At 49.9% G+C, this 27,112-nt stretch overlaps 1 protein-coding gene and 1 long non-coding RNA gene across 6 annotated transcripts; one reads left to right on the top strand and one right to left on the bottom strand.

The window, feature by feature from the left end:
- Positions 1–900: 900 nt before the first annotated feature.
- CKAP4 (cytoskeleton associated protein 4) lies at positions 901–11,397 on the bottom strand. The gene is made up of 2 exons (XM_037160495.2): positions 10,710–11,397; positions 901–3,387 (listed from the first exon to the last, which is right to left on the bottom strand). Exons 1-2 carry the CDS (start codon positions 11,154–11,156, stop codon positions 2,056–2,058), a joined length of 1,779 nt encoding a protein of 592 aa, XP_037016390.2. The 5' UTR covers positions 11,157–11,397; the 3' UTR covers positions 901–2,055.
- Positions 11,396–18,390, top strand: LOC119060373 (uncharacterized). Of its 5 annotated transcripts, none has more exons than XR_008390986.1 (4): positions 11,396–11,571; positions 14,568–14,697; positions 14,879–14,960; positions 15,058–15,519. It is a non-coding gene; the product is annotated as an uncharacterized LOC119060373 (long non-coding RNA). The 5 variants fall into 5 exon arrangements; XR_008390988.1 differs by lacking the exon at positions 11,396–11,571 and adding an exon at positions 16,717–18,390 and having other exon boundaries at positions 13,225–14,697; positions 15,058–15,125; XR_008390987.1 differs by lacking the exon at positions 11,396–11,571 and adding an exon at positions 16,105–18,390 and having other exon boundaries at positions 13,225–14,697; positions 15,058–15,125.
- The last annotated feature ends 8,722 nt before the right edge of the window (positions 18,391–27,112 follow it).

The following is a 27,112-nucleotide window of genomic DNA, read 5'->3' as shown; positions in this document are numbered from 1 at the left end:
CCCAGGTGGGAGAAGGGTTGCTGCACTGGCGGTCCTAGAAGGTGAGGGATGCTGTTAAGAGACACTGGCTTCAGCCCTGGCTGGTGTGGCTCAGTGGATTGAGTGGAAGCCTGTGAGCCCAAGGGTCACTGGTTTGATTCCCAGTCAGGGCACATGCCTGGGTTGCAGGCCAGGTCTCCAGTAGGGGGTGTGGGAGAGGCAACCAGACATTAATGTTTCTCTCCCTCTTTCTTCCTTCTAAAAATAAACATTTTTTAAAGAGACACTGGGTTCAAATCTCAGCCCTGCCAGGTCCACGTCCTAGCTAACGATCTCGCACAAAGCCTCCCAGCCTGCCGCCCTCTGTGAAACGGAAAATAATAATGCTTACCTCCCGGAAATACTAGGAGAGGCCCACGAAGTGCTTAGCACAAGGCTGGCACACAGGTGCTCAGTCAACATCCCTTTACTCGCTGGTAGGGAGGGCGACGTGGGAAGTAAATGCTTGCGACAGCCTCAAGGCTGTCAGGTGGTCTGAGACGGGCTCGCAAACCCGCTGCAAATCAGAGGCAGCTCGGGTGCCTCCGACATTCCAGTGCCAGCCCTCTCTGCACGCACTCCCGACCCCGTGCGGCGGGCCTGGGCACCTTTTAAAGCTCCAGAAGGTTCACACAGGTTGTCGGGGTTGAGACCCTCTGCTGCGGCGAACAACAGCTGGAGTCGAGCAAGGACCTACAGAAAAACCTGCTAGCAGTTGATCAAAAGTACGTCCCCAGGCCTGAGTGAGGCCATCTTGGTTCCAGAACTGAAAGACGAGAGCCTGAAAATCGAAAACTTACCTGTCTTTCTAAGCTTCAATGCTGCACATTAATAAAATACACATAATTACTAACTTCTCAGAAAGGAACCACTCTGGAAAAGTTGTAACAAAGCTCAAGTGTTTATTAAGAATTAAAAATACTGTAAATAAGCCATACAGTTCATTTCACAGTAAACTAAACAAACCTTTTTTTTTCCTTTTTTTTTTTTTTTTTTGAAAGGCAAGACAGCCATTGGAGAACAGTACAGCTCGGAGGGAGAGGGAAACAGCAAACCACGGGAGACGCGCAGGCCCCTCGCCGCCAGCCAGGGGCCGCTCCGCCCGCAGACCCCCGCACGGTGGAGACCGGGCCTCCCTTCCCCGGGGAGAAGGCCCGCACCTTCGTGAAGCGCCCCCATGTCACACTTCCTGGAAGACTCCAAGGACTCCCTTCCTTTCAGGGATCGTAAACGTACATTATAAACATACACGTTATTTGGGGACCCTACCAAGAGGTGACACGGGTCAGCCACAGGGGACTCTGTGTGTGTGTGGGGGGGGGTTCCTTCCAATTCAGAACCGTCTGGATTCTTTGCATAGTTACCTTTGAGATCATGATTCGGGACAGGAAGAAGACACCCACGCCACGGGGGGCCACGGCCAAGCAGCCGCTTCTGTCCACGAACAGAGCGGCTCCCCCCACTCAGAGCTGGTGCTGATGCCGTTTTCACCAGTTTAAAGTGGAAGACAACATGTGAGTGACACCGCCTGAAGACTTCGGCCGGAAGTAAAAAAAAAACAGTAAAATTAATTTTCCTCGAAGACAATTTAGGAAGAAAAATGCCTCCCCCCCCCCCAGTTTTTTTTTTTTTTTCCCCACTTGAAACCTGCCAGCAAGCCAGGCTTTTTTGAGGTTAATCTGCTTCTGCTAATCCTCGGCTGAAGCCGCTACCCTTCTTCGTGGACACCAGAGGCATCCCTGCTACCGGGCACCTCTCATGCACAGGGGTTGGGCCTCCAGGAAACCAACCAAAAGCAGAAGCAGAACACTTGAGAAACCAGTGGTGTGTGGTAATAATTGTAAATAAATTAACCGGGCACAGAAATACAAAATGCTGCAGTGCTCCAAGTGTCGTCCATGGCTCTTTAAGAGGGGACAAGAACATGTGGGGGGGTGAGGGGGAGGCTCCTAGGAGAAAAACACCACATTTTTTCATTTTTATTTTTGGTCATGAGAAATTGAACTTTTCAATCCACACCCTGAAAACACAATCCACTTAGACTTTTTCATGAATTTTTTCGACTTGCACAAACAACCTGTCCAGGTCACTTCTCAGGTCATAGAGCAAACCCTTGGCTGACTCCAGGTTGTTCTCGTTGGTTTCTATCTTCACTGAGTACGCCACCAAACTGTCCACGGCAGTCCTGAGCATCTTCAAGTCCGACTCCACCTGGCTGACTGAGGATCTGAGGTGATCTAGAGACGCAAGTCTGTCCAGGACGTCCTGGGGAGGCAAGCGGGCTGCCTGGGCTTGGTCCTGACCCAGCAGCGCGTGGACTTGCTCTTGGACCTTCTGCAGCGTGTCCACCGTGCTCGGGAGCTCGCCCACGCTTCTCTTCAGCTCCTCCACGTCGCTGTAGAGCGAGAGCTGGGCCTCCCCCAGGCTCCTCACGGTGCTGGCCAGGCCGCCCTCGGCCGCCTCCTCGGCTGCGCGGCCCAGGCCGTCCAGGCGCTCCTGCAGGGCGGCCAGGCGCTGCTCGCACTCCTCGCTCTTGGCCAGCAGGGCCTCCAGGCTCTCGCTCTGCCGCGCGGAGGCTGTCTGCACAGCCTGCACCCCGTCTTCCACAGTCTGCAGCCGCGAGTCCACGCCCTCACTCCTCCTCTGGAGCTCTTCTAGGGCGCTGGAGTGTTTGAAAACCCCATCTTCTTCTGGCCTCAGGGCCTGGGCCTTCAGCTGGCGCAGCTCCTCCTCGAGTCTCCTGATCTCCTCCGGGAGGCGAGAAGCGGACTCCTCGGACTGGATGACCCGCTCCGTGAGGGCCTGCAACGTGAGGTGCTCCGAATCGGCCGCCTCCTTGAACCTCTGCTGCTCCTGTTTGAGGCTCACCAGCTCTTTGACCTCGGTGTAGACGTCAGACTCCATGGCCTGCAGGGTGCTTCTCAGGGCCTCCAGGTCCTTTCCTCTGGACTTCACGGAGGCTTGTATTTCCTTCACAGCTTCCTTCAAGGCTTTCAAATCCTGCTTGTTCCCCTCGGGGTCTTCCAGAGAGGCAACCTTTGCCTTCACGTCGTTTATTTCCTTCTGGCTCCTCTTCTGGACATCGGTGAAGATGGCGATGTTGTCGTTGATGGACTTGGTGAGCTCCGTCAGCCGCTCCTCCACCGTGTTCTCCAGGGACGTGAAGTCCCGCTCCCGGGCGTCCTTCACCACGTGGATCCCGTCCGAGAGGTCTTTGAGAATCTCATTCTGCAGCTTTTGCAGAACTTCGCTGATCCGGTTGATCTCACTCTCCCCTTGCTTCACCGCTTTCTCTGTGAGCTCTTGTTTATGTTGGGAGCTTCTCAAGACGGACTCGAACGTCCCGAATGTGGCTTGCAGAGACTGCACCTGTAACCGAAGTCCAGACGTTAACTAAGAAGAGCTGATGAGGGTTGGGCAACACGACTACGGATATTGTTCTTTTTGTCTGTTCAGCTTCCTGGTCCCTCCCTCTTCTAGACTGGCCCCACAACTTTCCTTGAGAGAACCACCCTTACACACACAATCCCTGTGGTTTGGGGGACCAACCTGAGGGCCCCCTCCAAGTGCTCTAGGGATGGTTTGTAACACAGGCCTGACCAAACAGCACTCTATCCACCTTGCTCCCCAAAGTGGAGCCCAGGAATGGGTATGTGGCCTGAAGCAGGCCGAGTCGATTCCAAAACTCCTGTTAAATCTCATTAGAAAGAAAACCTTTCCTCCTACAGGGCACTGCTGGCTACAGAATGAGGGCAGCCTGGGGCTGGGCTACACAGACTAGCAGAGGAAGAACGCAGGTCTAGGAATCAAGCCAGCACAGAAGGAAGCAGAGCTGAGAAACAACATGATAAGATCAAGGTCTGAAGACACAATTCAAATCCCTGGATACAGCTACACCTTAAGAAATCTACTCTTCAACTCTCTAGTTTGAGATAAGTTCTTCCCACCCCCCTTAAGACACTTTGAGCTACATTTCTGGCTTTTGCAAGTGAGAGCCTCACAAGTTTTCACAGGGAAAAAAGCTGAGGCGCATGGGAGACACTGGGCTGAGAGGCAAGAGACAAGGACTCGGGTCTCTGCTCACCACGCACAGCTGTGGGGCCCTGAACAAGTCACTGTCCGCACCTGCAAAATGGGGGCGTGGGCCAGGCGGTCCGGTCCCTCAGCATGCTCTGCGTTAGTGAACACCTTATGACGCTGTTGGCCATCGCACACTCATTGTAAATAAAATCCACCCTAAACAAGGTCTGACGTGGGAACTACCCCAAGGAGCTGATTCAACAGACTGAGGAGCTGACAGATGATGATTAATGGCCTCAGCTTTATCCTAATCTGGTACACAGGGCCACCTGGAACGCTTTTGTGCATGCGTATGCACGCGCACACACACGCAGGGGAAACAGAACTGAACCTATCAAGTCTCTAGCTGTAACGGCCAGTTCATAGAAAATATACAAGAGAGAAACATGCCAGGAGAATACAATCAGCTAAATCCACAAGGTGGAAAATCTACAGGACAAGTGACCAAGGTCTTCAACAAGTAAATGGCATTTTAAAAGAAATAAAGAGCTTCGGCTGGTGTGGCTCAGTGGACTGAGCACTGGCCTGCAAACCAAGGGGTCACCAGTTTGAGTCCCAGTCAGGGCACATGCCTGGGTTTCGGGCCAGGTCCCCAGTGGGGGTGCGCAAGAGGCAACCACACCCTATTTCTCTCCCTTTCTCCTCCCCTTGCTCTCTCTAAAAAAAATTAATAAATATAATCTTTAAGAAGAAAAAAGGAGAAAGACAGAAGACTATCACAGATTGAAAGAAATGTAAGATCCATCAATCAAATGCAATGTGTGGATATAAATGGATCCTGATTTAAAAAAAACAATTGTGAAAGACATATTTTTGAGAGAATCAGGGAAATCTCATTATGGACTGGTGTCAGAAGACAGTCAAGAATTACTGTTAACTAGAGAACCCATAAATAAGCAGAACAACAAATCAATGGTTCTCTTTCCCTCCCTTTCCCCTTCTCTCTCTCTCTCGATAAAAAAATAAATTTAAAAAAGAATCGTTAACTTTGTTAGGGATAATATATGTTTCATCAAAAATATAATAAAAGCAAAGAAAGAAGAGGAAAGAAACTCTTGTTACTTAGAAATAAATCCTAAAATACTTTGGGTGACCTGATGTGTTAGAGATTAATTTTGAAATTATTGAGTTGACCAAAAATCCATTTCATTTTTCCATACAATGGCTCTAGTAGTGCTTAGTTGTCTTGAACTTCATTTGAAACAATTTTATTAGATTATGTCGTGACAGCTGTCAAATCAGCTGTGCATTTTTTTTAAATATCAAAATTGATCAATTTTTTGCAGCCATTTTTATATTGAAGATAGAAGAAAATACACAACATTTTTTGGTGCATTATGCTTTATTATTTCAAGAAAGGTAAAATGCAACTAAAATGCAAAAAATGATTGTGCAATGTATGGAGAAGGTGCTGTGACTGATGGAACGTGTCAAAAGTGGTTTGCAAAGCTTCTTGGTATTATTCACATTTTGGCCAAATAATTCTTTGCTGTGGGGCCGTCTTATGCATTAGAAGATGTTTAGCAGCGGCCCTGGCCTCGACCCGCAAGAAGCCAATGGTGGGAGATAACCAACATATTCAAAACACCTAAATCAATAAAGTTATTAGTGAAAATGAAAACTGTGTTTTTTATTTTACAGAAAAAATGTAACAGACTTTTTGGCGAACCCAATAGCTCCTAGTTCACTACCCGCCATTCTGCCAGGGCAACTGGAGCCTTCAGAGGGCCTGGAACCAAACTCCGACAATGTCTGAAGCCCTGCCTGCACCCACTTCTACCCGCTGAGCCTTCTGGGTAAAGACAGGCCAGCCTCTCTGCCCCTGCTGTGGCCACTTGGAAGACCTGGACCATTCTCCAAAACTGACAAACTCTGGAGAACGAGAGAAACCAGGTGGGGACCCAGCAGGGCAGTGGGGTAGAGTGCTTCTGACCCCAGACCACTAAAAAAGAAGTGGGAAGGGGTGGTGATCAGATGAAACTAGAATAAAAAAAGGTAATTACTGAAACTGGGATTCATTATATTGCTCTCTCCTTTTGCTTACAAGTTAACAGATAAAATAGTGTGGGCTCTAGAACCAGACTGCCTACGACCATAGCCTAGGCCTGGACACTTCCAGCCGTGTGCTCGTGGGCAAGTTACTTAACCTATCTGTGCCTTGGTATCCTCAGCTGCAGGATGGGGCCAAAAGTCCCTGACTCAGGACTGTCTCGTGAGGATGAAGTGAGTTAATCCATGTAAAGTGCTTACATTGTGCCTAGCAGATAGTAAATGATCAATAAATGGTAACGATCATCTTCATTATCTGTTTAATCTTTCTTCTAAAGTAGCTCAGAGGTCTGGGGATTCCTAGACCATCCTCAGCCCAATGCCAAAGGGAACAGACTATAAGAACGGGAACAGGGCACCCGGGCTCAAGTTCCAGCCCCACCAATAACCAGCTTTGTGAGCACAAAGCAGTCACACTCGCTTCCCAAGTCCCAAGCTCCTTGTCTATTAACAGACAGGTTTCTGAAGTCCCTTCTGGCTTCCACTAGCCTGTGATTTTAAGACAAATTAGACTACGGTTCTCAGGGACTCTAGGACATTAGACAATTTCCCTGCCCAACCAAATATAACCTGAGTAATAAAGAACACTGGAGAGAGCTCACCTCTGAAAGTAGGTTATGTAATCACAGTACTTGCCTGCTCTCAGAATAGAGGCGAGAGCAGGTGAGTGCTGTGCCTGCAACATGGCCGGCATTCGCCAGTGAATGAATCAAAGAATAAATGAGTGAACGCAGCAAAGTTGAATTAAGACTGAGCTGGTCCATTTCCTCTCTGATCCCTGACCATCACCCACGTCCTGGGCTGGCTTTTGACAAATGGCTGGGAAAGGGACTAGATCAGAAATTATGGATGAAACCAAACCAACCAAGCCCCAACGCTACAAAAAGAACACCGTGTCCCCCTACAAATGCTGTCGGTTGCTCATTTTTACATGCGAAGCCCTTCTTATAACAAGTATACAACGGATACATGTGTTCCCCCATAGATGCAGTGGGTTATGGGTGGGTGCTGGGCAACATGTCAGAGATAAAGCAACAGCTAAGACAGGACATCTGCCCTCAAGGGGCTCACGACCTGGGGAAGGTGGATGGTGGTGACTGTCACTCAACAGAGCACTTACTGTACACAATAGTTATATCAAGGACTTCAGAGACATCCTCTCTGACTTTCAGTCAAGATGGTGGTATAAGTACACCGCTCACCTCCTCACGCAACCACATCACAATTACAACTAAGATATAGAACAGCCATCACTCCGAACCTTCGGAAATAGAGTTGAATGGAAGTCTGACATCTCTGGAACTAAAGAGACATCATCTTATTACATCCTAATAATCTCACTGGCGGCTCCCACTGATCTCCATTTCCCAAGTGAGGAGACAGAGGTGGAGGAGCCGAGCATCGGAGGCCCAGGATGTGCGACTTCTGAACCTGAGCTTTAACCTCCGTGGGATATGCTCAGGCAGGGGCGTGTTCAAAGTGCACTAGGAGCACTGGAGATGCTCCCTAAACCCAAAGCCCTAGCTGCTGGGCCAGAGCCCAATGGGAAAACAAAGAAATATGATCAGTGAACTTACTCTTCAACAAATTACAAGTAGTTTCATTAAACAGCCCCCTGTAGGCCTAAACCAACTCCTATAATCACTAATCACTTTAGGCTGCCCTGGATCCACCAGGGCGACCTGGGACCTTTAACTCCACCACTTAGGGTCGGTGTGTGACCCTGACGAGTAACTCCAGGCTCAGCTGGCCCACCTGTGAACTAATAAATGGTACCCGCCTCAGAGGATGGCTAGGAAATACTTAACAGAATGCCTGGTGTTAATATGTGAATACCAACTATGATTAGCACTATAGGTATGATACTATGAATAATAGTGAATACTAATTATGTATAATAACGCTATAAATATATGTCCCTGCTGAGAACCAAACTCCAGCCCCAACCAAGCCTTATATCAAGTTTAAAAAGGGTTCAAGCTTAGGTTGTTGGAAGACCCATCACTACTCACTCCTCAATGAGAAACAACTTACTGTCTACCCAGAGGTGCACACAGAAGTGACCACACGTTGTGGCAAATCCTATACTCTTCTGGGCATGCTCTGAGTTCCAAGCCAATGGACTGAGCATAAACTGAGTACAACTACCAACCAGGCAAGGCACAGGAAAGAGAAAACGTGAACAGATGAGTAAAAGTGTTCTAGGAGACAAATGTGGGTTGACCCTAGCCCTGCCACTTACCTGTTGTGTAACTACACAGTACTTAGCCTCTTTGTGCCTCACTTTTCTCATCTGCGAAAGGGGGATGGATAATAGCACAGCTGGCTCCTGAACAAGGCAGGAGTTAGTGGTGCCGACCCCGCCGGCAGTCAAAAATCCACATATACCTTTTGACTCCCCCAAACCCTAACTACTGATAGCCTGCTGACTGGAAGCTTTACCAATAGCACAGTCAATATAACACAGTTTGCATGTTATATGTACATATTATATACTGTATTATTGCAATAAAGCTAGTGAAATAAAATAAAGCCAGAAATAAAATGCTATCAAGGAAAATATATTACAGTCCTGTAAGTAGATATCGAAAGAAACCCACATATAATAAGTGGGCCCATGCAGTTCAAACCCACGTTGTTCCAGGGTCAGCAGTAATTGCCATCCCTTGGGGGCTGTTGTGAAAGAGATGAGAACACAATAAATATGATGCATTAAACAGCAGCTTGATTACAATGCTAAGTTAAAAGGAAGGTCACTATCTTCCACAGTGATCACTCGTTCAATACTGTCATTGATAGGCAGATTCTTCAAAATCTAGATGGGACCCACCCCTGTATAGATGAGAGAGCTGAGTTCCAGAAAGGAAAGTAATCTGTACACAACTGTGCCGTGTGATAGAGAAGGGGTGGGAATCAGAAAGGAAGGAATAAGAGGGACAGGGAGGACTCGGAGAATAAAGCTCAATTTCTTCAATCTGGATTCATGACCTCCCTCCCCTATTTGGGCCTCAGTTTCAATCACCCCTCACAACTTCCTGTTGCTCATTATAGGCAGAGGAGCCACCCGCTGTCCCTCAAACATGCTCAAGACTGTCCACTGCCTGTGTGTTCCTCATACCTTCACTCAAGTTACGGATCACCGACGAGATCTCAACTGACCACAGGGATAGGGCAGAGGCCTAGGCAAACTCCACATCCTCTCCCATCTGGACACTCCCCGTTTCCCTTGATGGAAACCCATTTACGTGCAGCTTCAGAAATACGATTCGTGTCTTTTCTGCTTCCTACCATCCACAGGGCCTACGCAAAGCCATGTGACTATCAGACTTCAATAAATATTATGACTGATTAGTAAGGGGATGAAAGAGAGGGAGGAAGAGGGGAGCCTAGTGATTCCACCCCAGCAGCACATCTATTTTCTTAAGGATTTCACATTCGGGACAGGCAAAGCACCACTGCCTACTTAACTCAAAAGTCACCTCCTGTGGCCTGCAGCCCCAGCAGGCTGACTCATCCCAGTTGCTCTGCCTGTCTGAAGAGCAAATGCCTAGCCCTGCCTAGTCCACAAAAGTGGAAAGGGACCTGGCAAGACAGACAGCATACTGGGAAAAGGAGGCAGCAGTTTCAGGCTCCTGAGTGGTGGCGGGATTTTTTGTTTCATCAGGCAACCAACTCTCCTTGAGCAATGACATTAAGTGGAGGACGGAGGAGGAGGAATGAGATTTGAAGGAGTCCCACTCAGTGTGGAAACACACAGATGCGTGCACGCTAAGCAGTTCTGTGTTGAAAGTTGAGTCCATCCACATACCTGCCATAAGCCCCTGTGGACCCCGAACTGGGCAGGGGCCTAGACATTCTCACGAAATCTGCCACTCACCAGCTGGGGTCTTGATCCATTCACTTAAGCCCTCTAACCCTCAGTTTCCTAGTCTGAAAAATGGAGTCGAAACTGCCACTACCCTCCCCCCTCCCAGAGGTGCTATGAAAATTAGATAGTGAGGAAACATTCTAAACACCATATAAGTGGTATTATCCACCCATATGACTTACTATTCTTGGCTTTTCTTTTCCTCTAAAGCTGTAGTAGGCTGCTTCCAAAGGCCCACATGGGCACCTTGGTCCAATAAAGGAAGAGGGGGCCTAAAGACATGTACTATTTCACTGGAATTTCGCAAATGAATAAGGTTTTCCTTCCGCAGGCTCCGGGTCTATTAAAAACTGGCTCAGATGTCTCCCACGGGGAGAGCTGAGGTACCTGCGGCCTTGCCAGAGACTTCCAGAGATGCGCTGGCTTCCCTCCCAACCTCCTTTCCAGAGAACTCTGCCCATTCAACGGTTCTTAACCCGGAAAGAATGGGCTCCCCAAGCCTCCGGCTTCCTTACAGGTCACCACTAGTGTCCTGTGACAGGCCCTCGGCCCACCCTCGCAGCGGTCCATCCCTCGAGCCCGATCCCTCCGCAGCCATTACGAAGAGGGTCTGGGGGCCGCCTGGGGACTCGGGGACCGGATGGGGGGCCTGGGCAAGGGCCTGGCTGTAGGTACGGGGGCCGGAGGTACCCACCTTCTTCTCGACGCCCTGCAAGCCCTGCCCCAGCTCCTCCCGCTGCCGGGAGAAGTCCTGGTGGCCGCGCCGGACCTGCTGGACCTCCTCCAGGACGTGGTGCACACACCACCCGGAGAAGGCGACCGCCGCCACCAAGGCGAGGTAGAAGAGAAAGTTGAGCACCCGGCCGAGCCGGCGCGAGCAGGACGCCGCGGACGAAGCGGCGGCAGCGGAGGAGGAGGAGGACTTGCCACCGCGGTGGCCGCCCTTGCCGTGTGCCTGGTTCTGCGGATGCTGCGGCGGGTGCTGCGGCGGGTGCTGCGCGGGTGGCGGGTGAGGCGGCTGCTGGGGAGCCGGCGGCTTCTTCGCCACGTCATCCGCGCCGCCCGACGGGTGGGCGCCCTTCTCCGAGGGGCTCGCGGCGCCGTGGCCGCCCTTGGAGCCCCTTTGTTTGGCCGAGGGCATGGCGGGCGCAGCGGCGGAGGCCGCGGGCTGCGAGGCGAGCGAGGGGGACGCGCGGCCCGAGACACTTCCTCGGGTTCCCCCGGGGCTGGGCGAGCGGCACGCGGCGCTGCTGGCGTCGGAGCGGCCGAGAGAGAGCGAGCGGGCGGGCGGCGAGGCAGGAGGCCGGGCGAGGGAGGAAGGAGGAGGGGGCTGACTTCGCCGCCGCGGCGCCGACCCCGCCCCCCGGGAAGGGAGGCCGGGAGCGCGGAGCGGGGTGAGCCTGCCACGCACGCGGGGGCGGGGGCGGCCCCTCCCCCTGCGCCACGACCCCACAGGGGGCGGGCCGAGAAGGGGTGGCCCGGCGGGATCTACGCGGGCGAGCAGCGGCCAGTCTGGGTCTACCGGGGCCGGGGTGGTGGTGGAAATGGACGTGGAGGTGGGCGCGGCCTTGGGATGGGGGCGTGGCCGAGCGGGGTCTGCGGGGTCGAGGGGTGTGGGGTGGCCAATTCCGGACCACGGGGCGCGGGGGGGCGGGGGGCACCTCCTGGCGAAGTGACGGAGGGAACGAGGACGGCCGGGCGGGGTCTGCGGAGCCGGGGACGGGCAGCCTCGGTGGTCAAAGGGAGGGGGAGAAAGACTGGTTGGACTGGGTCGGAGACTGACGACTGGGCGGGGGCCACGGGGGCCTCAGGGGTAGGCGGCCGAGGTGGGGGTGGCCAGGCGGGTGGGACGGAAGAGAGTCTGGGATGACCCGGCGCGGTGGGCCAAGCGCGAACCCCTCTTCCTTCTCGACCAGTGAGCGAAGAGGAAGTGAAGGAGGGAGCCCCAGGAGCCCTACCCAGACCGAGAGTGGGAGTGAGGGGGAGGGAATCCTCCCCACCGCATTCTTTCCCGCTGGGAGTTGGGGCATCCCCGCCCACCACTCCGAGCTGTCCTCCAAGCCCGCCGCGGGGCTGGGCCTGGTCTCTTCCCTTGGGTTTGCAGGCGGAGGCCGAAAGGGCTGTCTGTGTAAAACCAGTCAACCCCGAAGGGCGTGATTGGGACAGTGAGCAAAGATTCTTGGACTATATGAAGTCTCGAATGTGGAAACACGTATTGAGCTTCTCCCCAGCCAGTGAGCCCAGTGTCAACACTTGTCTTTTTTTTCTGAAGCCCTGTCAACTGCGTTGTGTGGTTGCCTGCCCGCCCCTCTCCCCCCCCCCCCCCCGCAGTCTGTCTACAGCTCCTACTAGGGACCAGCTTGGGAGCACCTACTTTGGTAGAAGGAAATACAATAACGTCAGGATTGTGCTTAGCAACTTACACGTGTTCTTAAAACCTCAGAAAACTTCCCAAGGTAGGAATTAGTTTACCCATTTTATAGGAAGGAAACTGAGGCTGAACCAGCCACCCCAAATCACTGGCTCAAGGTCATATTCAGCCATCTGCTTCTTCCAGAGCTTGTGCTGTTTAATCACTTCCGAGTGGGAAGGAAACGTGGCCCCATGGAAATTAAGCAACGCACTCACTAAGGCTAGTTGGTGCTGGGGCGGGGACCCAACTCCGCTCCACCGCTTTCCTCCTGAACCTGGTGTGTGCCTGGCACTGTGTATGCCCAGCAATGTGCTGTGAGCAACGTGGATTCTTCTGCCTGTTCTTCCCATTCTGGTTTTAAAAAACATTCCCTGTCCTTAAGGCCTAGTTCAAATGCCACCTCTTTCATGATGCCTTCCCTATAACACCACCTGGTACCTCTCTCTCATGGGACTTAGAGCAAATAATTGAACGTATGTATATGTTCCATGTAGCAAACCTCTGTTTAGGTCCCACTATGTGCCAGACGGATGTCTGCAAACTATTAGAGTCTCCCCTCCTTGGGGACAGGAAGCAACCATTGCTTGTATTTCTTTGTGTCTCACGTTGTAATGTGCTTTTTAAACTCTATAGTGGATGAGCCCTGACCAGTGTGGCTCAGGCAGTTGGAGCATGGCCCTGTAAGCCAAAAGGTCACTGGTTTGCCTCCGGGTCAGGACACATGCTTAGGTTGGGGGAGAAGCAACTGATGAATGTTTCTCTCTAGTCTCCCTCCCTCCCTTCCCCCTCTCTAAAATCTGTAAGTATGTCCTTGGTGAGGGTATAAAAAAACTCTATAGTGAATGAATAAACACATGTGTGCCTGCCCTCCAGGGGCCTGCATTACATTTGGGAAAATGTGCAGAACCATTTTGAGGCTAAAGTAGATGATGGTTCAGAACATAAATGTTAAGGGAACTTGGAAAGCAAACCACTGGGCTGTACTTGGGGAAGTCTTCTTGGGCAGAATGGTCTTGAGCAAAGCCTTGAACAATGAATTTGCATAGGAGGAGGGCAGAGGGGATATTTCTGTGGCCGGAAATGGGGTAAGCCCAGGACACCTGTCTGATAGGAAGGGTGTGAACTGTGACATGAGGAAGAAAGATACGAGGTGGGTGGAGTGGGTCCAGATTGCAGAGGTCTGTAAAAGCCAGCCAGCCAGGCTGAAGAATCTGTGGGAGGGCAGAGTAAATTATACTAAGTTCTAGAAATACAATCATCTGCCCCACACAGGTTCAACAGGACACACAACTCTGACCTTGACTGAGAGGTGGGGAGGGGACGGCCAAAACAAAACCCCAGAACACTCTTGTTTAGAAACTTCAGCTAAGTTCAGACTGTGTTTAGAATCTCTGGCACACAGAAAGAGCTATCATCCTTCATGCAGTCATCCGTGTGAGGGAAGAGACAGCGTTACTGGCAAAGCAGCTCTGGGGGCCCAGCCAAGTGCTGGCCTGGGAGGCAGGAGCCCAGCTTTGTTAGCCTTAGTTCTGCCACCAAACCCTGACATTGAAAAGTGTACTTAACCTCCTCTCTGGATATCAAGGTCACCCCTTCTTCATCTCTAAAGACCTTTCTTATTATGAATCCATGTCTTAGAGAAAATAGTCATCTGATTTTTGTCAGAAATAATTAAATATTTTAAAATTTTAAGTTGATTTAGACTGTAGGCCAAGATATAAAAATGGGGGGGGGGGGTTCAACTCTGACTCTACTGAGCCCTGGAAGGATAGAGGGGAGGAGGAGGGGACTGATGCTGTTTTCAGTTTTTCTCCTTCCTCCTTTCCCTCTGGGAGGCAGCGAGTATAGTGGTTAAGACCCAGGATCTGGAATAGACCGACTTGGGTTCAAAGTCAGCATCATGACAGACTAGGGAATGTGACCTCTCTGAGTCTCTGTGTCTTCACCTGTGAGATGGGGTTATAAGAACTACTTCCCTGAGTTGCAGTGAGGATTAAACGAGAGGCACCGTAAATACTGGGCACAGGAGAGGGTTCACTGAATAAAAGCTGGCTAACACAATTCATGGAGTCATTGAGGGAAAGTGTAGCTGCACAGACCTTCTGTGTCTAGGTTTCAATGATTTTCTTTCATCCATAGTTCTCGGAGCTTCCAGCACCATATGAGGCTTACAGACCACAGGCTCTGATGTGTTTAACTTGAAAAAGCAGGCAGTGTTTTCCTGTGAAGCGTGGTTCCACTGTAGTGTTTGGCTGCACCCAGAGAGGAGGTTGGTAATTAGTCGTGACAGTGCATCTTCCAGGACAGGAAGGCACCGGCGGGTCTTCCCGGAGGTTTTCATTCTTCTGCCCCATTTTGCGAGTCAGCAGAGCAAGCTTTCGGAGGAAGTTGCCCTTCCTTTCCTCTTGATTTATATTCCTCTGCCCCTTTTCCTCTTCATCCACCCTCAGGCACGTTGGATGGTCCCCCAGCTTGTGCAAAGCCTCTTCAGAACACCGTTGGACTACATGGACCATAAATTACAAGGTGGAGGTTTGTAAACCTGCAGCCCTCTTGGTTTTCTGCAGTTCAGTTAGAATGCCTAAATAGAAAGCCCCTGTTACTGCTGATTGCCTCTTCTCTGTTCCAGGTTGATGAGACCCACCCCACCCCTCCACCCAGGGGCCGAGGCACGAGTAGGAATGCCCAGCAGACAGGGTGTGTATTGGAGGTGGGGGCCTTCCTTACAGTTTGGCTCAGCTAGGATCTCCCCCTGCTCTGCCCTACCAGCCTCCTGGCTCACACTCCCAGCAGCTCCCCAGCTTCAAATCCTGTGACTCCATGCAGTAGGGGAATTATTTCTTGGAGCTCCCAGCACCATGTGTGGCTTTTACACCACAGGCTTCACCTCACGGAGTGAGGTTTTTTCAGGTAACCATAGTCTTTTGTTTTTTTTCAATGTATGGTTGCTTCTGGTGCATCCCCTGCTGGGAACTGGCCCCTGCTGGGAACTGGCCTGCAACCCAGGCTTGTGCCCTGATGGAGAATTGAACCGCAATCTTTTGGTTCGCAGGCCCGTGCTCAATCCACTGAGCTACACCAGCCAGGGCTTGCTTGCTTTTTTTTTTTTTTTTTAAGATTTTACTTATTTATCTTTAAAGGGAAGGGAAGGAGAGAGGGGGAGAAATATCAACGTATGGTTGCCTCTCATGCATCCCCTGCTGGGAACTGGCCTGCAGCCCAGGCATGTGCCCTGACTGGGAATCAAACCTTCGATCCTTTGGTTCGCAGGCTGGTGCTCAATCCACTGAGCCACAGCAGCCAGGGCCCATAGTTTTTTAAGGGAACCATAGTACCTACCTTGTAGAGGCAACATGAATATTAAATTGCTTTTCTCTCCACATCTGCTTCACTCACAGCCTTCCTCACCCCAGCCCGTGCCAATAACATCCATTTAGTTGCTCAGGAATGATCCTCGACTCCTCTCTGTCTCTCATCCAACCCCCCCACACCCAGTGCAGTGTATGAGCAAATCTTGTCTTTAACCTCCAAGTGTATCCAGCACCTCCCACTCCTCACAACCTCCACTGCTTGCTACCACTGATCCAAGTCACCACCAACTCACGTTTGAACTCTTGAAATAACATCACACTGACCCCTCTGCTTAAGCACCTGCTACCTCGTGGCCTCTTTTCAGCACACTGGCCAGACAACACGACCTCCCTGGAAATGTGTCTGATCCCATCACACCTTCTTCTAAAACCCTCCCATGGCCTTCCAAGTCACTGGGAGGAAAAGGCAAAAATTCGACAACGACCTCCACAGCCCCCATGCTCTGACCCCGTGCCGCCCTCTCCGATCTCATCCCCTCTCACTCACCCCTGGACCACCGGCGGCATCAGACACGAAGGCCGCCTTACCGCTCCCCAGTGTGCCAGGCACGTTCCTCCCTTAGCCTTTTATAGTTTGTTCTCTGTGCCTGATGAACTCGACCGCCCCCACCAACCCCTTCCGCTTCGTAGTGTCCTTTGCGTCCTCAGTTCAGATGTCGCCTCCAGGCATGCTGAAGCCACCTTTATAACCACTGCCCCACAAGAGACTCTTCCTTTCCCTGCCTTGTTTTTCACTGTAGTATTCGTTTCTCCCCAACCTACTACATAGTTGCTGGTATAATTATTATTGCCTGTCTCTCTTCATTAGATTGTCAGTTCCACGTGTGGGAGCTTTATTTAGCTCACTCTTTTATCCCCGAGTGCCTGGAACAATGTCTGCCACAAAAATAAATGTTATGGGTTTCACATTGTTCAAGCCCCTCCAGGTAGAGCCTTCTTTTCCGTAAGACAGCCTCAAGGAGGGAGCATGCAGGGAGGAGCCCACTGAGGAATGACCTCCTAGATCTTCCGTGAGGTGACACTGGGAGCGATGGTGACAGCGGTGATCGAGGTGACGGCAGTGGTGATGGGGCTGGAGACGACAACGAAGGGGTGGTTGCTAGCCCCGTGGGGCTGCAGGGGGGCTGCGGGGGAGCTGCAGCCTCACGGCACATGGACGTTTGCCGGCCACGCCCTGGGGACCAGCACCCTGCAGGGATTCACCGTGCGCCACCTCCTGCCGTCCTCAGCGAGCCTTTGGCAGGCACTGCGGGAGTGTTGGCCCAGTGCACCCGCGAGGGTGGGCAGCTCACACCAAGTGACACAACCTGAGAATCGTAGGAGTCGGGCTGGAATCTGGGCAGCGGCCCCTGGAGCTTGCACTCTCGACCAGCACGGGGAGGTATAGTCAGATGTTAAGGCAAAGGGAAGCTCATCGAGGCCAGCTGGCCTTCTGGTAAAACCCAGACTCTTGATAAGCAGCAGGAATCTCAAACTGGGAAGGCTTGGGCAGGGCTCCAGCTCAACCCGACACTGGTAATTCACTCCCTCAACTACTCCCTCTGACCACACTGCTGTGTATGTTACATGTGTAACGTATAATGAGAGTCCCTGTGTTCGCATGACATTAAAAAGCCTTTCATAATGTGGCCCCTTCTCCTCCAGCCTCATTTCTCCCTCAGATCCCTTCCTTCTCTATGTAGCCAGATGGAGCGTCCCTACAGGGGCCCTAGTTTGCCATATTCTCTAAGGAACTCCACTTCCTTAATGCTCTTCCTGCCCCGGCCCTCAACCTGCATAAGTGTCCCTCCTGGGTGCCCCGCCAGCTCCCAGAGAGGTGATAGCACTTAGGTGATACCGTGTCTATTTATAGCACTGAACTTGCCTCCCGCAGTAGAGCTTTCAGGGCAGATACTGATCTGTTCCTTTTCTTATCCCCAGTGCCAGCTAATTTGCCTGGATTATAGGAGGTGCTTAATGCATGATGGATGGATGTAACAGTGCATAACTTACAAAGCTGGGCCCCTCGTTCTCAGCACTCCCCACGGCCAGAGTGCCCACTCCTTAGGGGGTTGGGGTCTTGGGAAAGTACCAAAGTTTGAAAGTTTAGTAGGAGTAAGTGTTAGGTGGAAATGCAGTGTGTTAGGATAGGTTCAGATAGCATGTTGCAAATGTATGTTGCTAATTTAACCAAAAAGTAGGAGGGGTATGTGGATACAGTGGGTGTCTAAGTGAGTGGGTTGGAGAAGTTGCTATAAAAACCCTGCTCCTCGAGACCGTTTTCATCAGGCCCCAGCGTTACTCCGGAATCTCCCACAACCCCTTATTAGAATCGCAGTGACCAGGAGGGCGTGTGTGGGAAGGGGGCGTGGGCACTGTGCCCCCCTGCCCAGCGAGGAGTCTCTGCAACCTGCCTTCCCTGCCCGACAGCCGCCTGCCAGCCTCTGCTGTTCAGCCTCTTCTCCCCAGCCCCCCAACCTGAAGTCCCAACCGCCTCCTCCTCTAGGAACATCTTAGTCCCTGACCCCCTGTCCTGTCTCCCACCCCCACTGTCCCATCCACTGGTCCCTCCATCATTTGGGTTCCTCGTAATGAAGGGTAATAAAGATACAGATCGGGCTCGATCCTATCTGGAAAACTAACTCGGTTGTATGGTTCTGGAATGTTCTCTAACTCCTCTGAATCCACATTTATAGAGTAGGATGAATACTGTGCAGGGTTCATGGAAAGTAATGAATATGAAAAAGACTATTATAAATGAAGTTACATATACATAGTTATTATTCTGTGTCAACTAAATAAACCCGGCCACTCTATAATTCAGAGCCTGCCTAGATAGCTTCCCTATAGAAAAAACTAAAATGGAGTCTCTAAACCATGGCTTACAGTGCCAATGGCCTGGGGTCGTGATGAGGTTTCCGTGAAATAATGTCTGTGAAGCATCCAGAACGCTCTATTTCAGCAACATGGAGGTTACTGTGTAATTAGCATGATATTCCCACCAGGCCATGGAGCCCTAGAGAGCAGAAACCTGTCTGCCTTGTTCATGGCCCTATCCTTAGAGCTTACTGTTGGGTGGATAATTGACACTGAGAAATTATTTTATTCCATTCGCACATGGAACAAATTTGAGCATCCAACTTAGGCGAGGGAGCTAGAGCAATGAATGGTCTGAAATCCCTGCCCTCACAGGGTTCTCACACCAGCAAGGGAGGCCAGGCAGCAGCCCAGCAGTAGGCACGTACCCGAGGTAGTGCTCAGGGGGAACTGAGTGGTGGAGGGGGACAGGAAGTCTGTGGAACTGGCGGGAGGGTGGTCAAGAAGACCTCCGAGGAAGTGTCGTTTCCACGTGGAAGTGAAGGAGGTGAGGGAGACCACACAAATGTCACCACACAAGTATCTGGAAGAAGAGCCTTCCGGGTGGAGAAAAGAGCAAATGCAAAGGCCCTGAGGCGCATTTGAGGAGCCAGTGTAGCTGGGGCAAGTGAACACTTCAACAAATTCTTATGAAGCCCTCACTTTTTATTGAATAAATGGGTAAATGAGCTCAACGCCTAGCATGTCGTCACATGTTGCTGTTTTCATTATCATTGTCATTATCACTATCATGTCTGGATTTCCCCTATCCCGCCTCCCAATACCCAAACCAGGACTGGGTACCTAATAAGGACTCAGTAACTGCTCCCTGAACCGACTCTCGCTGTCCTGTGCAGACGGGTGCCCTTGACCATTAACACCTGTCTATCCCTTGAAGTTTAGCTGCACTGGAGACATACTGTTGTCTTACATTGGCCTTTGCTCTGAAAATCCCTAGGCCTTAAAGTGATAACAGAATTTATATAAATGCACTATTATATCAATTTGGTTGAATTTCTCAACCTTCAGAAAGATAGGGAAGTCAAGCCATGCCAATTCTGTGACTTCTGGTCAGTTCTGGGCGCCTTCCTTTCGCAGGGAACCTTAAGAGGAATGGCAGGTGCCTGGGCTCCAGGCCCGGCATCCTCACTGGCTTTGAGGGCGTGTCACCTGAGACCCAGCGCCAGAACTCAGAGTCTGCTCTTTGCAACTCAGATTTGCATCTGAGATGGTTTCAGCCCTGAAGTGAGTGGACGGGAGTGTGGGAACTAGGAGCTCACCAGGACACTTTCCAACATAATGATCGTCTCAGTAATTAAGGAAACTTGTCCATTATGTGGAAGAGATTAAAAGTCACTAATGAACTAATGAACTCCTCCCTGAGCCTCTGCCAGCCAGGAGATTTCAAGTCTCTTAGAAAAGAGGCTCCTTATGACACCGGATACTCTTTTCTCAAAGTGAGGAAGTCAGTGTCACTATTTAATTTAAGCCCCTCTTGTTTCTGTAAAGCTAAGTCCCCTTGTTCTTCTTCAAGGGAGAAAAAAATACCATCCCTCTCTTCATCTGTTTCTCTGATGTCCAGTGAAGGCAAACCAGACAAAAACTCTATTCAGAAAAAGCTTTCAATTCAGTCACCACGTGACTCTAAATGCATTTGTTTCCCTTGCAGCTCAAGCCCCTCCATCTGTCTCCCAGGGGCTTCCCAGACACCTGTCCCAAGGCCAGGCCTTTTGGTGTGTGATCAGTGTACAAAGCGGAAGGGCCCTTCTTTTCCTGTCCCAGTGTCTTCTGTCATTGTTCCCAAAACACCTCCCCTGTGGGCAGGCAGGCCTTTCCCCCCCCCCCCAACTCCCCACTCTCCCCTTTCCAGTCTAGTACCCCGTAAGTCCTGCTTTCCAGAATGAATGAGCTCTTTCCTTCTCTCCACACAACCCAAGGCTGCTCTCCCAGGAAAAGAACACCAGCTTTAAAGTAAGAATAACATTCTCATTTTAGCAAAGAGTAAGGCTGGGCCCAGAGTGTTTTAGCAATTGGCCTAAACTCACACAGCTTATCCCTATCAGAGTCGGGGTTGGAGACCACATGTGTCTGATTCCAAATCCCTCTCCCTTTTCATCAGCCCCCACTGCTTTTTGGATGGGTGACCTCCAAGAAATACTGATTAAGACGGAATTCTAAAATAAATATTTGGTGTACACATGTAATACCCGGCAGCGTGGAAAACCAGTTTTACATGAGTACTGTGCTGAGACCACTTCCAAAGGAGTTGTCCCACAGGAGTGATACCAGGAAATATTTGTCCTGTCACCGAGTGACTGTCAACGACATGGAATTAGAGCAGAAGGATCTTCTGAGAAGTAATGGCATTTTTCATCCTCAAGTAAGGAGATTCTTCGCTCTGTAGACAGATTTGCATGAGATTTTTAAAATAAAAATGACTACACCTGGATTTTTTTTGGTTGTTTTTTTTTTCCACAACAGCTGCCCTTGCTTTATATGTTAAACTGCCCAGGGGCTGAGATTATCTTTGCTATTGAGCCCAGGTGACAAATAGCAAAGCCAGATTTTGCCTTTGCCAAGCTTATGAAGGCAAGAGCTTTGTGAAGTTCAAAGCATCTCCGCCTTTCTAAGGTGAAAGGGGACCTTTTTGGAAAAGGTGCAGCTTCTCTGAAGGTTTCTGAGACCTCAGGGATTGAAGGACATCTTATACCTCTTTCCCTTTCTCATCCTGACATGTATGTGCATGTTTTCTCTAGAAATGTCTTGCATTATTAGTTCATCTCAAAGGTGGCTTACAGCAGGCCTGGTGTGAGCCAAAGGATCACTCAAGAGGAAGAACAGAGAATGAGGGTGTCAGGTGCTGAGCCAGACCTTTTATAGTTGATTTCCCATGGAATCATCGCCGCCCTATTAGAAAAATATTATTATGACTGTTTAGGACAGAAATATGTGACTCCAAGAGGACCATTGACCTGCCCCAGTAATACAGCTTGCAAGTGGCAGAAATGGGGTTGAAACCTTCATCTGCCCAAGTCCGAAGCCCATGTTTTTTCTCCTCTGCCCTCAGAGGCTTCCTGGACCTACAGCTAAATCCGTCTGGGCACTGACACCTTTCTCTGTCTGCTCCCTGTTTATCTGACTAGCTGTATCCTCCACCATTCCCTACATTGAGTGCCCAGGGTGCATTTGAAAACTAGATAAACCCTCGCCCTGCGTCAGACTTACCAACGGCAGGGCCAAGGCATGGGTGGTTCTTTAAACTCCCCAGTCAACATGAGACAGGTTAGTAAGAAGCAGGGAAAAGTCCTTGGCAAGTGGAATAGGAAAACTGAGGCAGAAAGCTGAACACAACAGCTGAGCAATTTTCAGCCAGATGCAGCCAGTCGCCTCCCTGGAGGTAACATCCAGGCCTCAGTTGCGTTTCAGCCCAGAAAAGCAGCAAAACCAGGTGGGCAGCGCCAGAACCGACTGCAGTGACTAGAAACTCTCTGCCCTGTTGCTGACCAATCAGTGGAGACCATGACCCTGAAAAGGCACGTCTAGAGGACTGATGGATGGATATACTACAGAGATCGTTCCCCTGAGGCCTCCCCTCAAGAGCTAAAAGCCTGAAGACAAAGGACCCAGCACATCCATTCCCTCCGGGGAGCAGCCCAGGCCTTTCCCTTCTGCCTCCCCCACCTCCCTCTTCACAGGCTCTGCATCTCGTGCACATCTGGCAGCTTACTGGAGGCTAACCCCCTGAACCCGTCTTCCCTGTGAGCTCAGGCAGCCCAGCCTCGGCAATCCAGTGGCTTCCTCTATGCTGAGCCCTTCCTTGTTTCACCCTTCCTGCTTTAATAAATGGATCCTCATAGTTACCCAGACTCATGTGGTAAAATCTTTCCTGTGTGAAGACAAGAACCCACACACTACAGCAGGCCCTAGGCAGACCCACTCAGGACCACACCCCTGAGTGGTAATAAACAGGTACGTCTATTCCTAGTTAAGAACCACTATGATATATGGAGCCTTTACTCCAGACAAACTCCACTGCCTAGTAACAGCTTGTGTTTCCCCGCTTCCTCACCATTTCCCAGACCGGCTTCCTAAACAGCCATTTCAGCAACCCCCTGCCTCACCTCTCCACCAATCAGAATTCTTTCATCTTTACAAGTCTGAGGAAGGGAGGCTTCCGTAGTGTTAAAAGTTTGGGGGAAATGACCAATTAAGATGCTCAGCTCACCCGCCTATCATGACAAGTTACAAATGAATTAAATCATTGAATACAAGAGTTCCAAGCCCAGTCAAACAGGGAGGGAATAAAGGTCTTAAATGAAAAGGGGAAAAGCATGGAGCATGGAAGAAAAGGGTTTTATTAAAAGCGGAAAGTCTATCAGATTTAACTACATGGAAACATTAAACAACTGTTTTGAGGAGTAAGGAAAGAACATAGAAAAATACCTGTTGTAATATGAGAAGCAAATATTAGTGTATTATTATCGGAATAGGCCATATGAGTGAGAGGAGTGCTCTGAACACCAAAACCGTATCTCGTTTGCTGTTATACATCCTGTGTCTACAGTCACTTGGCCTGTAACAACAGATCAGTAAATATTTGTTGAATGGAGAGAGATTTTTTCAACCTTAAAACCCTAGGAGATAAGGGAGCAAAAGGCATGAAAATAATTCACAAAAGAGGAAATACAGTTATCCAACACATAGAAGCTTTTTGCTAACTTCACATGTTGTATAAGAACTAGAAACAATTAAAATACCAGTAGGTTATTCTTTTTATCTATGAAATTAGCAGAGATTTAAAAACAACAACTGTAAAACACAATGCCAAGTGGGTAGGATGAAAGAGCTCCCTCATTCCATCACCTAGTCAGCTGCTTTGGGGACAAGCAGAAATGGGAACCAGGTTCTGATGGTATTGGGTTGGTCACTGCAATGGGAACTGCTGGGTTTGTCTCACCAGCAGCTCTCCCTCCCCACGTCTGACAGCTCCCATGATCCTCTGCAGGCAGTGAGGGCATCTGCCCTCAGATCCAAGGAAAGCACAAGAGTAAAGGCTGGTCCGCCCTTCACAGGGATTTTTCCAATCAGAACTGGCTGGAGGAGAAGTCCTCCTTCTTTTTTATGAATCAGTAAGGATGTGACTCTGGAAATTGCTAGCAGTCATCTCCCCTGAAATCTGGAGAGAGTATATCTGTGGTGGGGAAAAAAATAAGTTGGGTTGCAGAGAGAGTCCTGTTGACATCAGATTCTTTGCTTCCCTTCCTTCCTGAGGTTATTTTGTGTGTCCCTGCTCTTCCCAAGTGTGGACGACATGAGTCACTCATCCCCTTCTCTGGGTGTACCCCAGAGTGGGCTCCTTCTGGGTGGCAAGAGTCTATTGTTTAGTTTTCGGGAGCTTTGTGAACTTGTTGTTAAGCAGTAGAAGTTTGATATCAGCCCAGGTAGAAGTATTGATTCTGCAGCCACGGGGGAGTGTCTAGCCCAGGAAAATGTACAAACAGTGCGAATCAGAGCTTTTCTCCCCCTGTTGTGAAGCATTTCCTAGCACACGACTTTCCTTAAGGGACCTGGCCTGGATTTCTCTCACTAGCCATCCCAAGAATGTTGGGCAATACAGCCAGAGATGCCGAGAGCACCCAAATCCCACCTAAGATTTTATTACCCCCAGTTTACCAATAAATCTCCCCAGGTAGTTCCCCCAGGGAGGCGAAACTCTAAGGGAGGGTGGGCATCATTTCTAGGTGGGCTTTAGGCTGCTCCTCAAAACAGAGCTCTGATGCATGAAACTCTTCTACAAGGTCACAGCTGCACACCTAAGGGGGCAGGCTTCTCTGACCTAAAATAAACTTCGGGTCAGCCATTTTGCAAGGGAAGCTGTCAGTGCGGATCCATCCATGCTGGATGAGGTGGAACCACAGAAAGATCTCAAGAGAAAGTGCATCATCCTAGCAAGCAGCCCTGGCAGGGGCCAGGGAGGGTCCCAGGGCTGCTCACCTCATGGGAGAAAAGAGAGCAAAGAAGGTGTCGGGGGTCCTCTGGAAGTTCCTGCTCTGGGTCAGCTTCTCTCTCACACTGCACTCAACAGGCTGGCAGAGAAAAGAGAATCCATACCCATCTCCAGACCACCTTCTGCCTGGCGACTCTGCCCACTGGCCAAGATGACCCACTGAACCCCTGGACCTCTGGCTCCTCACATTCTTCCTCGTCTTCCTCCTCTTGGGTAAGAAGCAAAAAAAAAAAAAGAGGGATTCAAGGGAAGGGTGTGGGGATAGCAGCCCTTCCTCCAGCTGCCTTCTGAATTCTTTTGACAATAAATAGGAACGTTAAAACTGTCGGTACTTTCTACATCAGTGATTGCATTGGTGGGAATGGTTTCTAAAGGCATACTACAAAATAAAGGAAGGGGTTTACGTACAGACTTGTTTGGTGCTGAGTTATTTAGAATTGGCAAAAGAAAACCCTGGAACCCACACAAATGTCTGACAATAGGAGAATGATTAAGTTAAATCTCTATATAGGAATTCGATTTAGTGTATCCCAGTCACTGAAAAATGTTTTGAAGAGATTAGACTGAGATGAGGGAAGAACTATGTTGACAAGGTGTTAATCAGGATTTAAGGTTTGTATTCAGAATGACGGACAGTGCGAAAAGAAAAAAGGCAAAGTCAGTGACGCCCTGACTGGAGCCGGGGAAGGTGCGCACCAACGCGTCAGCTGTGGTTTTCTTCTTCGAGTGACGAAACTACTGAGGGCGTTCAGTTTTATTTCTCTCTGTGTTTTCCAAATTGCATTCGATCAACTCACATAAAAAATGGACACCCCTTTATTGTCACTTGATATTTATTTATTTTTTCTTCTTTTTAAATATACTTCATTGATTATGCCATTACAGTTGCCCTATTTCCCCCCTTCATTCCCCTCCACCCTGCACACCCCCTCCCGCACCATTCCACCCCTTTAGTTCATGTCCATGTGTCTCAGATTCTTTAGATTCTATATTTCCCCTACTATTCTTGCCCTCCCCCTGTCTATTTTCTCCCCACCGTCTATGCTACTTATTCTCTGTACCTTCTCCCCCCTTCTCCCACTCCCCTTTTGCTAACCTTCCATGTGATCTTCATTTCTATAGTTCCACTTCTGATCTAGCTGTCCTCTTAGTTTGCTTTTGTTTTAGGTGCGTTTGTTAATAACTGTGAGTTTGCTGTCCTTTCATCGTTCATCTTTTTTATCTTCTTTTTCTTAGGTAAGTCCCTTTAACATTTCATATAATAAGGGCTTGGTGATGTTGAACTCCTTGAATTTGATCTTATCTGAGAAGCACTTTATCTGTCCTTCCATTCTAAATGAAAGCTTTGCTGGATAGAGCAATCTTGGATGTAGGTCTTTGGTTTTCATGACTTGGAATACCTCTTTCCAGCCCCTTCTTGCCTGTAATGTCTCTTTTGAGAAATCAGCTGACAGTCTGATGGGAACTCCTTTGTAGGTGACTGTCCCCTTATCTCTTGCTGCTTCTAGGATTCTTTCCTTCATTTTAATCTTGGCTAATGTAATTATGATGTGCCTTGGTGTGTTCCTTCTTGGATCCAACTTCTTTGGGACTCTGAGCTTCCTGGATTTCCTGGAAGTCTATTTCCTTTGCCAGACTGGGGAAGTTCTGCTTTATTATTTGTTCATATAAGTTTTCCACTTGTCGCTCTTCCTCTTCCCCTTCTGGTACCCCTATAATTTGGATGTTGGAATGTTTAAAGATGTCCTGAAGGTTCCTAAGCCTCTCCTCATTTTTTTGAATTCTTGTTTCTTCATCCTTTTCTGTTTGGTCATTTTTCTCTTCCTTCTGGTCCACCCCCTTGATTTGAGTCCCAGTTTCCTTTCCATCACTATTGCTTTCCTGTGCATTTCCCTTCATTTCAATTAGTTTAGCCTTCATTTGTTCCTCTAATATGTGACAAAAATCAACCAGTTCTGTGAGCATCCTGATCACCAGTGTTTTGAACTGTGCATCTGATAGGCTGGCTATTTCTTGGTCACTTAGAGTTATTGGCTCTGGGGCTTTGAGTTCTTCTTGAGCCATATGTTTTGGTCTGTTCGCACCTGTTACGTATGAGGGGCGGAGCCTTAGGTGTTCACTAGGGCGGGGCGGCTCAGTGGCAGGGTTGTGACGCTGTATGTGGGGGCGGGGTCAGAGAGGGGCAGTAGCAGTCCCCTGTGCTCCTTCCCGCTGCTGGAGACTGCATGCTCTGTCTCACTGCTCGCACCTTCACTGGTTTATCTGCGCGCAAATGTGTGGCCACAGTCAGCCTGCCACCTTGCACCCTCACTGGGTCCGCCCGTTGCTACCCCACACCTGGTATCCGTCCACGGCTGCCCGTGCACCTGGGTTGGTCCAGTGAATCTGTCCTGCCCCAGGCCGCTCTGCTGCTGGCTCTGCCCCTCTTACTGGTCTGGCTGAATGGTTCGTTGTTGTCGGACTCTCGTATA

Source organism: Artibeus jamaicensis, unplaced genomic scaffold (assembly GCF_021234435.1).
Source record: "Artibeus jamaicensis isolate MK-2021 breed Jamaican fruit bat unplaced genomic scaffold, CSHL_Jam_final contig_233, whole genome shotgun sequence".
In the NCBI taxonomy this organism is placed as follows: domain Eukaryota; kingdom Metazoa; phylum Chordata; class Mammalia; order Chiroptera; family Phyllostomidae; genus Artibeus; species Artibeus jamaicensis.
The sequence above is the reverse complement of the archived record's forward strand: the minus strand, read 5'-3'. Positions and strand labels throughout refer to the sequence as shown.

Coding starts and splice junctions, on each gene's coding strand:
- CKAP4 (XM_037160495.2), bottom strand. CDS start 11,156: ATGCCCTCGGCCAAACAAAGGGGCTCCAAGGGCGGCCACGGCGCCGCG. Junction 3,388..10,709: donor TGCAGGGCGTCGAGAAGAAG/GTGGGTACCTCC, acceptor CTTCGGTTACAG/GTGCAGTCTCTGCAAGCCAC.